Source organism: Genypterus blacodes, unplaced genomic scaffold, assembly GCF_046128005.1.
Source record: "Genypterus blacodes isolate CSIRO-AG114 ecotype Tasmania unplaced genomic scaffold, CSIRO-AGI_Gbla_v1 ptg000067l_1, whole genome shotgun sequence".
NCBI lineage: Eukaryota > Metazoa > Chordata > Actinopteri > Ophidiiformes > Ophidiidae > Genypterus > Genypterus blacodes.
Genome location: NW_027466879.1, coordinates 6,598,206 through 6,610,808, shown reverse-complemented (window position 1 = coordinate 6,610,808; position 12,603 = coordinate 6,598,206). Strand labels below are relative to the sequence as shown.

At 40.9% G+C, this 12,603-nt stretch overlaps 1 protein-coding gene across 1 annotated transcript in view; it reads left to right on the top strand.

Moving 5' to 3' along the window:
- Positions 1 to 12,603, top strand: part of LOC143004575 (multiple epidermal growth factor-like domains protein 11) — a 60,777-nt gene that overhangs the window by 34,213 nt on the left and 13,961 nt on the right. The window contains exons 5-11 of the mRNA XM_076155575.1: positions 3,883 to 4,129; positions 4,295 to 4,415; positions 4,679 to 4,815; positions 6,420 to 6,632; positions 7,993 to 8,167; positions 10,977 to 11,097; positions 12,107 to 12,270. Coding sequence (XP_076011690.1) covers positions 3,883 to 4,129; positions 4,295 to 4,415; positions 4,679 to 4,815; positions 6,420 to 6,632; positions 7,993 to 8,167; positions 10,977 to 11,097; positions 12,107 to 12,270 — 1,178 coding nt within the window. The remainder of the gene's footprint in view (positions 1 to 3,882; positions 4,130 to 4,294; positions 4,416 to 4,678; positions 4,816 to 6,419; positions 6,633 to 7,992; positions 8,168 to 10,976; positions 11,098 to 12,106; positions 12,271 to 12,603) is intronic.

Here is a 12,603-nt window from a genome sequence, read left to right as displayed (position 1 = left end):
TAATGATTTGAAGTTTCTAATTAATGCTTTGCTTTGGTTTTGTATAGATGAAAGTGTTAGTTTGATAAGAACAATGAAAAGATAATGAATTACTGCGGAGATCATCATCGCTGAGGAGATTAGATGGCAATTTAATCACTGTAGTCGTCCATTAATTAATGATTTATCATCTCTTCCTTATATTTAAATTATAGAGACAGTATCTTCCTTTGTCACTTTGGATTATTAGCTTATGCTACTATAATTTAGCTATCATAAAAAAATATCATCATAATAGCTGCACACCCAGCTCTGGTTACAAAGGATAGAAACCTTACAAAAGGCTTAGGACGTGTCTCTTTGAATTGCACACAACTGCAGTTACCTGTTTCATAAGTGGGCAAGGTTTTGAAAATTATGTGGATATGGATAATAAAAAAAAAGTGCCATTTTCTGAAAATGTGGAAACTGTGGCGTTGCAATTCTTGTCATTTAAATCACCATCGGTGTAGAAAACCTTTCCTTTTTCCTCTTGGTATGATTTTTGAATGGCAGTGCAAATTAGCCTCCAGTCGTCATTTGGGTCTGACTGACATGGCACTTACTGCCAATGCTTTTTTTCCCTTTTGTTGGAAGAGTTTGCAAAGTTCAGTACATTACAGGATATAAATGTAGTAATTAATCTAACAGTGAGGTTTTTTTTTTTTTAGAGTTAAGTGCATCCAGGGTCATGGTCAGTGTTGTTGCTGACATGTTTGTAGATACTGTAGGGATGCTTGCGTCAAAGAAGAGTTGATTTTGGAACTTTACCTCACTTTTTTTTTTACATTGGAAATACTGTCAATCTGGATCTGATTGAGTCAGCTTGGACAAGGGTTGCGTTCATGGCTTAGCTGCAGATTGACAAATAAAGCCAGAAACATGCAATTACCTCTGATGTGTAGCCATGATGTCACAGATTCTAGAGCGGATAATGATTTTGACATATTTTCAACAGAGAAGATATAGATCCAGAAGGAGGGGATATGGTTGTACACTAAATTCACGTCATCAATCTATTTCAGCATCCGAATTCAAGGTAATGATTGGAAGAGTCTGGATGTATATTGGCAAAAACACAAATCAGAGGACCGCTGGCAGAGAAATGCACTCTCTTCAGATTGGTCCTTGGTATGACAAGAAATGTCCCATTTGCCTATTTCAACATTCAACAAATCACATAGTTTCACTTTGAGAGATTGTAACAGAGAGAAATGTCAAGGTTACGAATTTAATCTGTGGATTTTTCCTCCAGGCACGAGAGAGAGACGAGAACAAATCCTCTTGAGCACACTCATGTAACTCACATTACAGCATTTGTAAAGAATGACTATACAGTAGACAAACCTAGAAATGTTCCTTAAAGAGTTCACGCATGCCAAAGTATATTATGCATCTCTTAATTTAGTGCGGGAACTTCTGCTTAGTGCCAGCGAGCTACTCTTGATCAAAGTCATTAGTCACTTGATTTGGACTCTTTGCTGCTGAATAATTGAGGCGGTGAGTGGATAAAGGATTTTGACTACGCCGGCTCACTAGTTAGGAGGAATAAAAAGAAGTCGCTGTTTGAGTCGGAGAGGAAAAAGACTGAAGGGATGAACTGAAAAATGGATAGGAGACATGGAAGGACAGAGTTAATTAGAGAAGGAGAGAGGGAGGGACTTCGGGTTGGAAAAGTCCCATCTCTGCTTTATCTGCTCATGAATCTGTCCACCATTGTGTTCAGGACTGATGAAACATTTAACACTTGAATATTGGTCAACGTTCTGCCAGCTCCATTAGGGAAGGAGAGCTGTGGAAAGGTCCGGGTCCAACTGTCTCAGGCTCCTCCGTTCATTGCAGCAGAGTCCCCAAGGTTTTCCCCAGGACATTCATTAAATCAGAGGTCTTGACACACACATTCTCTTGTATTTTACTGTTCTTTTGGGCAGAGCTATACCACCATCGAGCATTCATCAAAAAGATAATAGTGCTTGGATTTATGCTATCTATCCTACCTTTCTATTCTATTCTATTTCTATTCTATTTCGAACCTGTTCATTGAATCTATTTACTGTAGGTTCTGACTTACACAAGTAATTCATCTATTAAAAGTCTTCTGATCTAATTTCCAAAACACAAACCCTTGAAAATCTGTGTAAGCCACAGCAGTTTTTAGATAAAGGAAAAGAGACAGGTTAGAGGAAGCATTTCTTATCAACAACATTCTGCTAAACTCGAAGAGCCCGAGGGTGCTCTGTGATGGAAGCTGAAGGAAATTGTGCATGCAGATTTTTGTGTTTTTGTAAATAAGAAATCCATTGCAGCATTGAAGAAAAAAACAAAGCAGAGTCAATTTTCACAGTGAGTGCAATGAGGTAGAGAATTAAAATGCTAAAAGCTAATTTGATGACAAAGTTTCCCCTGGTTCACGCTGAGGGGAAAGGCTGACTTGCTGTAAAGGAAAAATCACATTAATTCCAGCATCCATTCTGCTGTCAGAGTTAACACCAGTTAACACCGCTGTCGTGGTTACGTTACTGCTAATCAGGTCCACCTGGGAAGAGTCTGTGAATAATCCGAGTATGGAAAAGCCTCTGTACAGTGACAGTAGCTCATATAGGCTTGTGTAGTGACCAGCTCTTTCGCCAAGAGAGCATCTTTGGGATGAGGAACAAGCAGTCCATGATATAGATCCACTGTTCTGGTGATGTTTACAGTATATGCAGTGATGCTGAAAGTTTGTGCACCCATTCATCTATCTGTTTTCCACAATGTATCTGTCCAAGTTAGTGAGACTTGGCAAAGTAGTAATGATGTTCTCCCTAGCCTACCTGGGGGATTCCAAGCATACAAACCCTCCAGAGAGTCTGGGTCAGTAGTCTCCTGATGGCCAAGCTCCTCACCCTGGTCTAAACACACATCCATCCCTTTTTCATACATCCAGGCCAGATCCATAGTTAGATGTGCAAACCATCTCATCCGGTTCATTGAACCTCCAGAGGTTCAGCTTTTCTTTAGTAGCAGCTGCATCATCACTTACTGGATTGTTGATGCAGCTACAGCAAGACTATATTAACATTATTCCCCAAAGCATCAGATTGACGTTTGAGCAACATTTTTCACAACCTGTTGTGGTACTTTGGTTTAGAATAGTTTACTGTTTTTAAAGCATGATGCAGATATAAATGTAACTGCCTTTGTTATGAAGAGATCACAAACCAGCTGTGGTGGTAAACATAAGGGCACTGTGTGGAGTTTACTGGTGTCGTGTTTTATGAGAAACGAAAGTTTTCTGGCATTTCATCTCTCCCTGACAGAGCTCCCAAATGTATTTTACAAATTCTGAAATCTTACATTGATGAGGGAACGTCAAAGCTCTGTCTCCATCCAGTGGCAAGTGATTGGCCCATTAACAGCGCTGACAACCTGCCTGACACCCACATGAATTGTTGACCCCGTTGACCCTGCGTAGATGGTTTATTAAACCATCTTGGAGCAGTCTGAATACAAACAAACTATTTTTCTTACATTTTCCTCAGTTGTCTCATTTGGGTGGCTGTTGGTAAGAACTCAACACATTTTAAATTCTACTGGCACTCCCAAAGTTTTCATAGATGCCAAACATTTTACAGGGAAATATATGTAAAATGATGCGCAACTGAATTCCCATGTGATGGAATGATGTCGCCATATAATTGCAGCAATCTGAACACGGTATCAATGATAATGTATGTTGGAAGAAATTAAAAATGAGCTCCTATAAGGGGAAAATTGGGGTTTATTTAGTTTGTATCTTTGTATACACTTCTATTTTGCCATATTCGTGATACACATTTTGTAGCAAACACACTTCACTCACGTATTTACACTCTTTCTGTGCAGGTTGTGAGAGTGATTTCTGGGGTCCACACTGCAGTAATCGCTGTCAGTGCCGGAACGGAGCCAAATGTAACCCGATAACAGGAGCCTGCGTCTGCACCGATGGTTACCAGGGGTGGCGATGCGAGGAGCACTGCGATCCCAGCTTCTATGGCAAAGACTGCTTGCTTGAATGCCAGTGCCTCAACGATGCCACATGCCACCATCAGACCGGCGAGTGCCTCTGTGCACCAGGATACACAGGAGTTTTGTAAGCGGATATCTCATGAATATGCTGAATTCTAATAATGTGAATATGAATAGTCGCAGTTGAGTAGCAGGGATCTTTCAAGACATGGATGTAGTTTTGCTCCAATGAATGTATATCTGTCTCAGTGTGCCTGCTAAACTCGTGCCTCTCATCGTTTTCCTGCAGCTGTGAGGAGCCTTGTCCTCCAGGTAAGCACGGTTCCCTGTGTGAACAACGCTGTCCCTGTCAGAATGGAGGAACGTGTCACCACGTCACCGGCCAATGTTCCTGTCCAGCTGGCTGGGTGGTATGACCAGCAACACATCCACTATCAAACCCTGTATTTTAAATGGCGAAAGGGCATTTTTAACAATGACAATGATCTGATGATGGAACATGATTAGATGGACACAAATCTCTGCAGTTTGAATCATCAGTGATCATCAGGTCTCTGAGTAAACAGGACAGCATTCACAGGCTCAGCCATACACACATTATTGCACTGAAGACTCTGCAGTTCCATTTATGAGTTATATGCAATGGTAAGGGTTGTGTGATGCTCTTCCTCAGGGCCCGGTGTGTGCACAGCCGTGTTCATTTGGATCTTACGGCATTAACTGCTCCCTGGAGTGCATTTGTCGTAACGGAGGCCTGTGTGACCACATCAGCGGTCAATGTCAGTGCAATGCTGGTTACATCGGAGAGAGGTACAAAGTCAAATGAGACATTCTGTATGCTACACACCCACTGTAAATTTGGTTTCCTGAGTTAGAAATATAAAATACAAGTGGTTGTGACATATGAAAGCATCAGTATGTCTGAGTACACACCCACATACACAATATAAAAACTTTGTTAGATGTTATAATTGCATGTTTTAGCCTCTAACTTTCTAATGATCTCACACTTCAATCACACTCTTTCCTCTTTGTTCATTTCTCCCACACATTCATTACCGAAGATCTTAACCAAGAGCCAGTTGTAATCTTTGTTTTCTTCTTTATTACCGTTATCATCTCAGACACTTTCCTCAACCTGTCGTCTCTTTTCTCCTCTCGGCCCTTACGTCTTACTCTTGTCTAGATTTTTCTCGCTCCCCCCTCTCTCTCTCTTCGTCTATCTCCTTCTCTCTCCATTGTTAGTCTCAATTGAGCCAAATTACCTCCATTCATTTAAAACCCAGACAGGTGAATTAGCCTACATGGAATAATTCCTAGACTGAGTTCTCTCCCACCCTATCCACGTTCTAATGGAATTAGCAGAGATAAGAGGCCTGAGGAAGTCTGCATGATTTAAACGTGACACAAAACAGAAGTCCACACTGAGGCATTTTAATTGAGTGATTTGTCTATTTCTTAATGGAATTCAGTTGTGGACATGTAAAGAATGATGCAGAGATGTCAGCCTAACTGAGTGAAGGATTTCACTCCGCTTACCCACTTTCTCTCCTCTATTCAGCTACACACAGCCAAGCTTATTATAATCCATATTGCCGCTCAAGTTTTAACCTTGAGCCCCATTTAGTGTCTCAGCATAATGTCCGAGCTGTTGACCTTATAATGGTGTTCCTGTACGTGACGGTACACCGCACCACATATCATTTATGAGGCAAACGGATACATCTTAGTGAGTGTAAGCAAAGTAGGAGATAAGAACTTCCAGCCATTTTCTTGTCATATCACTGACTGCGTTCACTTGTGCGTCTACAAGTGAAACAATAAAACTTGCTGAACTTGTGCCTTATTTTTATCTGTATCACAGAAAGTTCTCTCATCTAGATAAACTGTCCCCAGCTGGAAGACTTGCAATGAGGCAGATTTAATCAGAGCAGACATTAGCGATTGGTGAGAAGTGCTTATGGAGGCTGATTGAGGACATAAATTGACTAAAACGGCCAATCAAAGATCACGGCAAGAATTTGGGAAAAGCTGATAAAGGAAATTGAATTTGGACTTCTCTTCAGCTGTATGAGTATGAAGCATTTAGGAAATACGACACATCCTGTTTGCCTCTGCAACACCAACAACTAAGATGCCACATGGACTTAAGAGAAGGGACGTAGACTGTTGAAAGCAGGCTTTGCTTGACCTGATGAAAGCAGAACCTCCTTGGAAGTATTGTTTAATGTTTGCTTTTAGAATCGCACAGTCCATCAAGTCAATATGATTACCAATGTACTGTGCAGCTTACATTTGAACTCTTGTCTAACAGCTTGTTCATTTGGTTACTGTCACATAGATTAAGACAGCATGCAGCACACTTTTACACTCCTTCTCACTGTGCCATCTCTGCTGTCCTTGTCTCAACTCAGATGCCAGGATGAATGCCCGGTTGGCACTTATGGTCCCCAGTGTGCCCATAAGTGTGACTGCCAAAACGGGGCCAAGTGTTACCACATCAACGGGGCCTGCCTGTGCAATGAAGGCTTTAAGGGTCCCAGCTGCCAGGACCGCTTCTGTCCCGCCGGACTGTACGGCCTCATCTGTGACAAATACTGCCCCTGCAATGCCTCAAACACACTCAGGTACTGAACAGGTGAAACCGAGAACAAAGAGAGTTTGTGTTGATGGGAAAATCTCAAGGTTTGAATCTTTGCATATTGTTGTGGTGTAAACATGTGACAGAGCTACATCTGCTTTCACACAGCTCTTCAATAAACTTCATATTCTCTTTGATATATTTCAGCATTACTTTGATCATAGAAGTTTCTCCCACTCCTCCACTCCATGTGTAAACTAAAATCAGTCCAGTCATCACAATACAGATAACAGGGGGTTGTGAAAGACCCAGAACACTCATACACATTGCCTTTTTACCATTCACTCACAGCAAAGAGCTTCATGAGCAGTGAGAGGAGCACTTTTAGGACTATTTATGGCTCCAGTTTTGCCTCTCAGGCAAAATAACATGCTGTCCTAACCATCGGAGTAGAAGAACTTAGTGCAGACTGCTATAGCCCGAAAGGAGACTCTGCTCAGAATTGTATTTATGTTTTGATTTAGTCTGTAACTGGACCTACAGATATTAGAACAGAAATGGGCAATGCAGGAACTATGGTATTATTAACAGACTTAATAGCCACTGTACATTAAAAAGCAATCTTGAGAATCTTGAAAGAAATTTTGCTGTCTCAGTTTTGTCAACATTGACTCTTTTACGTTCCGTACTTTGATGCTTGTCTTCTTGAAATCTTTAATTCATCAAGCTTGCTTTTCCCAGGTCGTGCCTGTCAACAACTTTCATTAAAAAAATTGGTTGCTTTGGGTACAAGTAGTTGGCAGGGGTAACCAAAAACGTGTGGAATCATTCCTGCTTTAGAAAAATTAACAATCCATCTGGACAACAAAATTAGCATTTAAATGAAATCCACCTTTGCTATCCAGATAATGGTTTTAATGCAACGTGTTGACAAAAAAATTCTAAGTAAACATTCAGTTCTTTTGTCATTATAATGTATTATTAGAAGGTATCTGGCAGGCTCGCCCCAACCATGGCAGGTGGATGACCCCTCACTTAATTATGCCCCACCACATTGACTGTACTGTAGATGTCCTGTATGTTTCTGGCTTATGACTCAATCCGATTTGAGGGACTTCTGCCAGTTCTTTGAATTAAAATCAGGATATCCAGGCTATTAGATGAGATATTATTTGTAAAATTGCATTCTTTACCTCACCTTCCTTATTGTTCTTGCTGTGACGGTCTGCATAGTTCATGACCCCTCCCCAGGATACCAAGCCAACCCCTTCAAAAAGATTTTAATAAGTCATTGGTATCTGTTTGTTTGCTCAGGGCTGTTATTGTTCCTTCGCCATACATGTTTTAAAATATTGCACCATAAATACAGACTGGTATACTAACTTCAAATCTCATTGCTCTCTCAGCTGTCACCCGTTGTCAGGGGAGTGCACCTGTGCAGCGGGATGGGCGGGGCTTTACTGCAACGAGACCTGTCCATCAGGTTACTATGGCGAGGGCTGCAAAGAGCTGTGCGGCTGCGCTAATGGAGCCGACTGTGACGGTACCACTGGAGCTTGTGTGTGTGCACCAGGATATATAGTAAGTGCAAATTAAAAACACTGTTATGACACTGTTAATCTCATTACATTCAAATTAGGATGACTTAATGTTTGGAACAAAGGGTTTGGTGGAAGTGTGGTTCCCTTGCGTTTTTCCATTTTGTGAGACTTTCAGTATTTTTTCACCACATTTCAAAGTGAAATCTTATACTTCTTATTCTACATTGTTCATTGCTCCATTTGGCTGCTAATTCTTGCTTATTTTATTTCTGTAAAATGATGAATGCAATACGTTTACCTCTTAAATCGTGCCACACTTACCACTGTGACATCACCACATTTATCAAAGTAAAGGATCTGAATATTTATCCTATTATTACAATTTTATTCCCCAAATAACCGAAAAATCCTGTAAAACTGCAGTGGTCCAGAAGTGAACAGTCAGTCAGCCAACCTATCTGCCGACACCCCTGGGCTAAAACATATTTCGTTCCTCAAAAACACAAGGCTAATACGGTGGAGCTGTGCAGCAGCAGGTGCAGAACATGCTCTGAAGCGGATAACATGCTGGGGTTAATTTATCAGGAGCTGTTGACTCCGCAGGTTTCGTGGCGGAGTACACGGCTTATAATGGAGAGGCTACTGCAGGTGTGCACCCTATGATATAGGTCAACATAAAGAATAAATGGAGCATATGGATGTTAGGTCACTTGTGTGTATATGAGAAGTAAAATGGTGTGTGTGTGCTGTATGTGAAAGTTTCAAACTTTTTCCAAACTCTAAGCAGGCTGCAGAAGCATTTTGGTTTTAGTCCCTTTGTGTCTGTGTGCACTTTGGGACCTACATATATGTGTGTATGTATAGTAGGTGTGTGTGTGCATTAAACCCTAAAGTGTTTGCATGTAAGGGGGGTATATAATATAAAGGATGTAATCTAAAGCGACATCATCCGTGGCCGTGGGTACGCTGAGGGAACCATATGCTGGGATGCAACGAGACATAGAAAGTTGTAGTTGTTATGTATCTAAAGAACACTTTCACTTGTTCAGATGTGGAGGTTCAAAGAGTCCAGTGTCAGCCAGGCGTTACTCAGAATCAAAAACTCAAAATCTTTATCAGCAGACCGGAGATCTGCTCAACTGTTCAACTCCAATGAGCAGAGAGTGCAGACGAGACACCAGAGGGAGCGTGATGAGATGAAAGCAGGACGTGTTGAAGACGAGTAAATCCACCAGAGTGTGATTGATTTTATGGAAATGCAAGCTAGAACATACACTCATGGCCACTTTATTAGATACACTTGTGCAAACCAATGCCATCCAGTTAAAAACCCTTTCCGAGGGTGTTAAGTGGTCACTGAGTGTGACCAGTGAGTCTGCCCTGGCCACTGAGTATTCACAGAACAGTGTGTTATGGAAATACATAAAACTGTCACAGCTGATCTTTGACATCTAGAAATGCTGTGTTTTTAATTGTTATTTGTAGTCTCTAAAGCGGAATATGTATTCATATCCACAAAACTTCACACTAGTTACTGTCAAAGAACAAAAACATAAGGGCATTGTTGTTAAGATCGATGACAGCTGCTCGTCTTTTCCTACTAGATGAGCCTTGAATTCAAATGTCAAAAACAAAATAAATAAAACAGAGCAAAATTTATTACACACAGAGTTTTAATTGTAGATATTGCATTAAATGTAAAATGATTGACCTTACTAGATGCGTCATTTCTTTTTATGCTCATGAGTACATTTCTAAAATGTAAAGTGAAGGTGTAATAAAATACAGCAATAAAAATACAGACATAAAACCGGTACTCCACGGCCTTTTAGTAGCACTCGCAGGTCATTTTGGTGTGAACAAGGTCACTCAATGATTTCTTTTGAAGCATTGTGGAGATATTTAGCGATATTTATCGTATAACGAGTCAATAGGCCTGTGAAGTGAACCTTATGGTTCAAATTTAAGACTGCATGGTAACAACACAGTGGATTGATCCACACATATTTAATATTCCCGAGGTCACTTGTTAGCCGATCGTTGTTCCACTGGGAAATTCTTCTTCGTTGAGCCGACACTTTATTTTGAACAAGTCCTTAATTCACCAACTTTTTAATAAGGCTTCTCCTCTCGTCTCTGTCTTTACACATGTGGCTCGCTTTGTGAATATTAGATTAATAGCAATTTAAAGGCGGCAGGTTGGAAGCCGGCAGCTTTAATTAGCAGAGTTTATATGTTGAAGGTCCTGATCAATGCGACAGTGAGCCGGAGCTTCAGGTTGTGTGGATGCTGCTATCGCTGCATGCAGAGCAAGGAAACACACCCTGCTTATGCCAAGTTGTCTGTCTAGCAGCTCTGGCCATGTCCCCTATTGATTAGACAAGCACAGACATCATGCTACTCTGCAGAGACACCTGCACTGATGATTGTCTCTCTCTTTCATAATGCATGGGCTTGTTTGCTGCATTTTCACTGTCACATTTAATGCAGCCATGCGCTTTCAATGCATTTAAAGATGAGCTGCTTCCCCTGTGGGAGGGCGGATAGTGTCAGTCAAGTTATAACAAATCCTAAAAACCTGCTGGACACTGTACAATCTTCATTCAGTAACTGAGCAGAGGGGAGTAGAACAAAATCCATGTATACTTGTAAAGGTTTCTTAATAGAGCTAAAAGACAAGACGTGTTTAAGGCCTCATAAGTCCTAAACCTAATCAATTCCTGGTTGATATATTTGCACATGGACAAAACTTCTGTCATAGAATTGTCATAGAATATCATTATTATTATATTGTTATTGTAGTTATTATAACCACCCTGCCTAGTTTCAGTCTCTCTGTCTGTGTCCAGGGTGAGGACTGCTCTCTCAGCTGTCCTGCAGGACTTTACGGGACTAACTGCACCTCCTCTTGCTCCTGTCACAACGAGCTCTCCTGCTCCCACATCGACGGATTCTGCATCTGTAAAGAAGGTTCTGCCTGTTCTGCTTCTGTTTCCCAGAAATGTTTTTATTATTTACCTTTAAGACTACATAGAGAAATAGAACATGGTTTCTAACCAATTGCAATTTCAGAACATCAAATTAAAGTAGAATACTTTCTCAATTCTTGATCATGTGATCCAAACAAACCGGACCAGTGAAGAGAAATATTCAGATTTTTTTTCATGTTCTTTTCATTGCACTGAAAATAAAATAAAAAGCGTACTCTTGTCTCCAGAGGGCAGATGAATAACAGTGCCGGTTCTAATTCACATTACAGTCTGACATGTAGCTGCAGTGCATTGTGGTGTATTTGCTCTCGGTTAAATGAATTGTTCTGCCTGCCTGTTGAAAACAATCAAGTTTCCTCTGCAGGATTGTTGAATGGCAGCAGAAAGACTCCTTCACTGTTTGATTCTGAAGGTCTCACGCTAATATATTACTTTTACTGTTTTACCATTTTAGCTTCATGAAACTTCACTGTGCCTGCTGGAAAGAAAGAACAGAACAATATAAACTGAAATGTAGTGCTTTATAGTTCAGCTGTTGAGCCCTAAAATACCACTTTTTACTGAATCACTCCTTATGTCATGTAATGTCAACACTGGGGTGCAGGAGGAAAGAAGAGGGAGTCTTTGAAAGTCAAAGTCTTCCCACTCACCACTCTGCCTTAAGGCACTGGTATAACGTCAGAAACACCACTCAACACTAAGAAAGACTGGGCCCATGAACACATCTTTGGTTCAGTAAAGAAACATCAAGTTTTATAACATTTATAGTACATTTCGGCATATGCTTACAACAATTGAATGAGTTTGGTCATAGCGCCTATAGGTATATTACAAAATCAGTCACAACGTTTCCCCCATGATGCTGCAGAATTCCTTCCTCGCTCTTCGACTCTTCTCTGTTCTACACTGTTGATGTCAGAAGTGTACGGTCCTTGTCCAAACTGACATAAGCTTCCTCTGATAAGCTGGTGGTCTGTGTGTGTCTTCAGGTTGGCAGGGTGTAGACTGCTCCATCCCCTGCTCCAGCGGGTTCTGGGGCCTAAGCTGTAACCAGACGTGTCAGTGTGCCAACGAAGCAGCCTGCGATCCTGTTAACGGAACCTGTACCTGCTCTCCAGGCTGGGGGGACGAATACTGTGACCTTCCCTGTCCTGTGAGTGTGGATCAGTCACATCTTAGCTGACTATCAGTCATTCTTTCCAGAGCACAACAAAAAACTGTTATGATAAAAATATAAATACAACATAATTCAGAAAAATGAGGATGATATAGTATATAAGTCAAATAGAGCTGGGGAACTTCTTGCTGCAAATTCTTTGTCGATATCTGCTAATATAAGTGTATCTGTAACAAGCCAATATCAGCCAATATGATCAGTCCTGTGCTGGATCAGTGAGCTCTTTTTCTTCAGCTTTTTATGTATTCATTGATTACCCACATGCACATGCACACCAAAAGTATTGACTTACACACACACACACAAGCA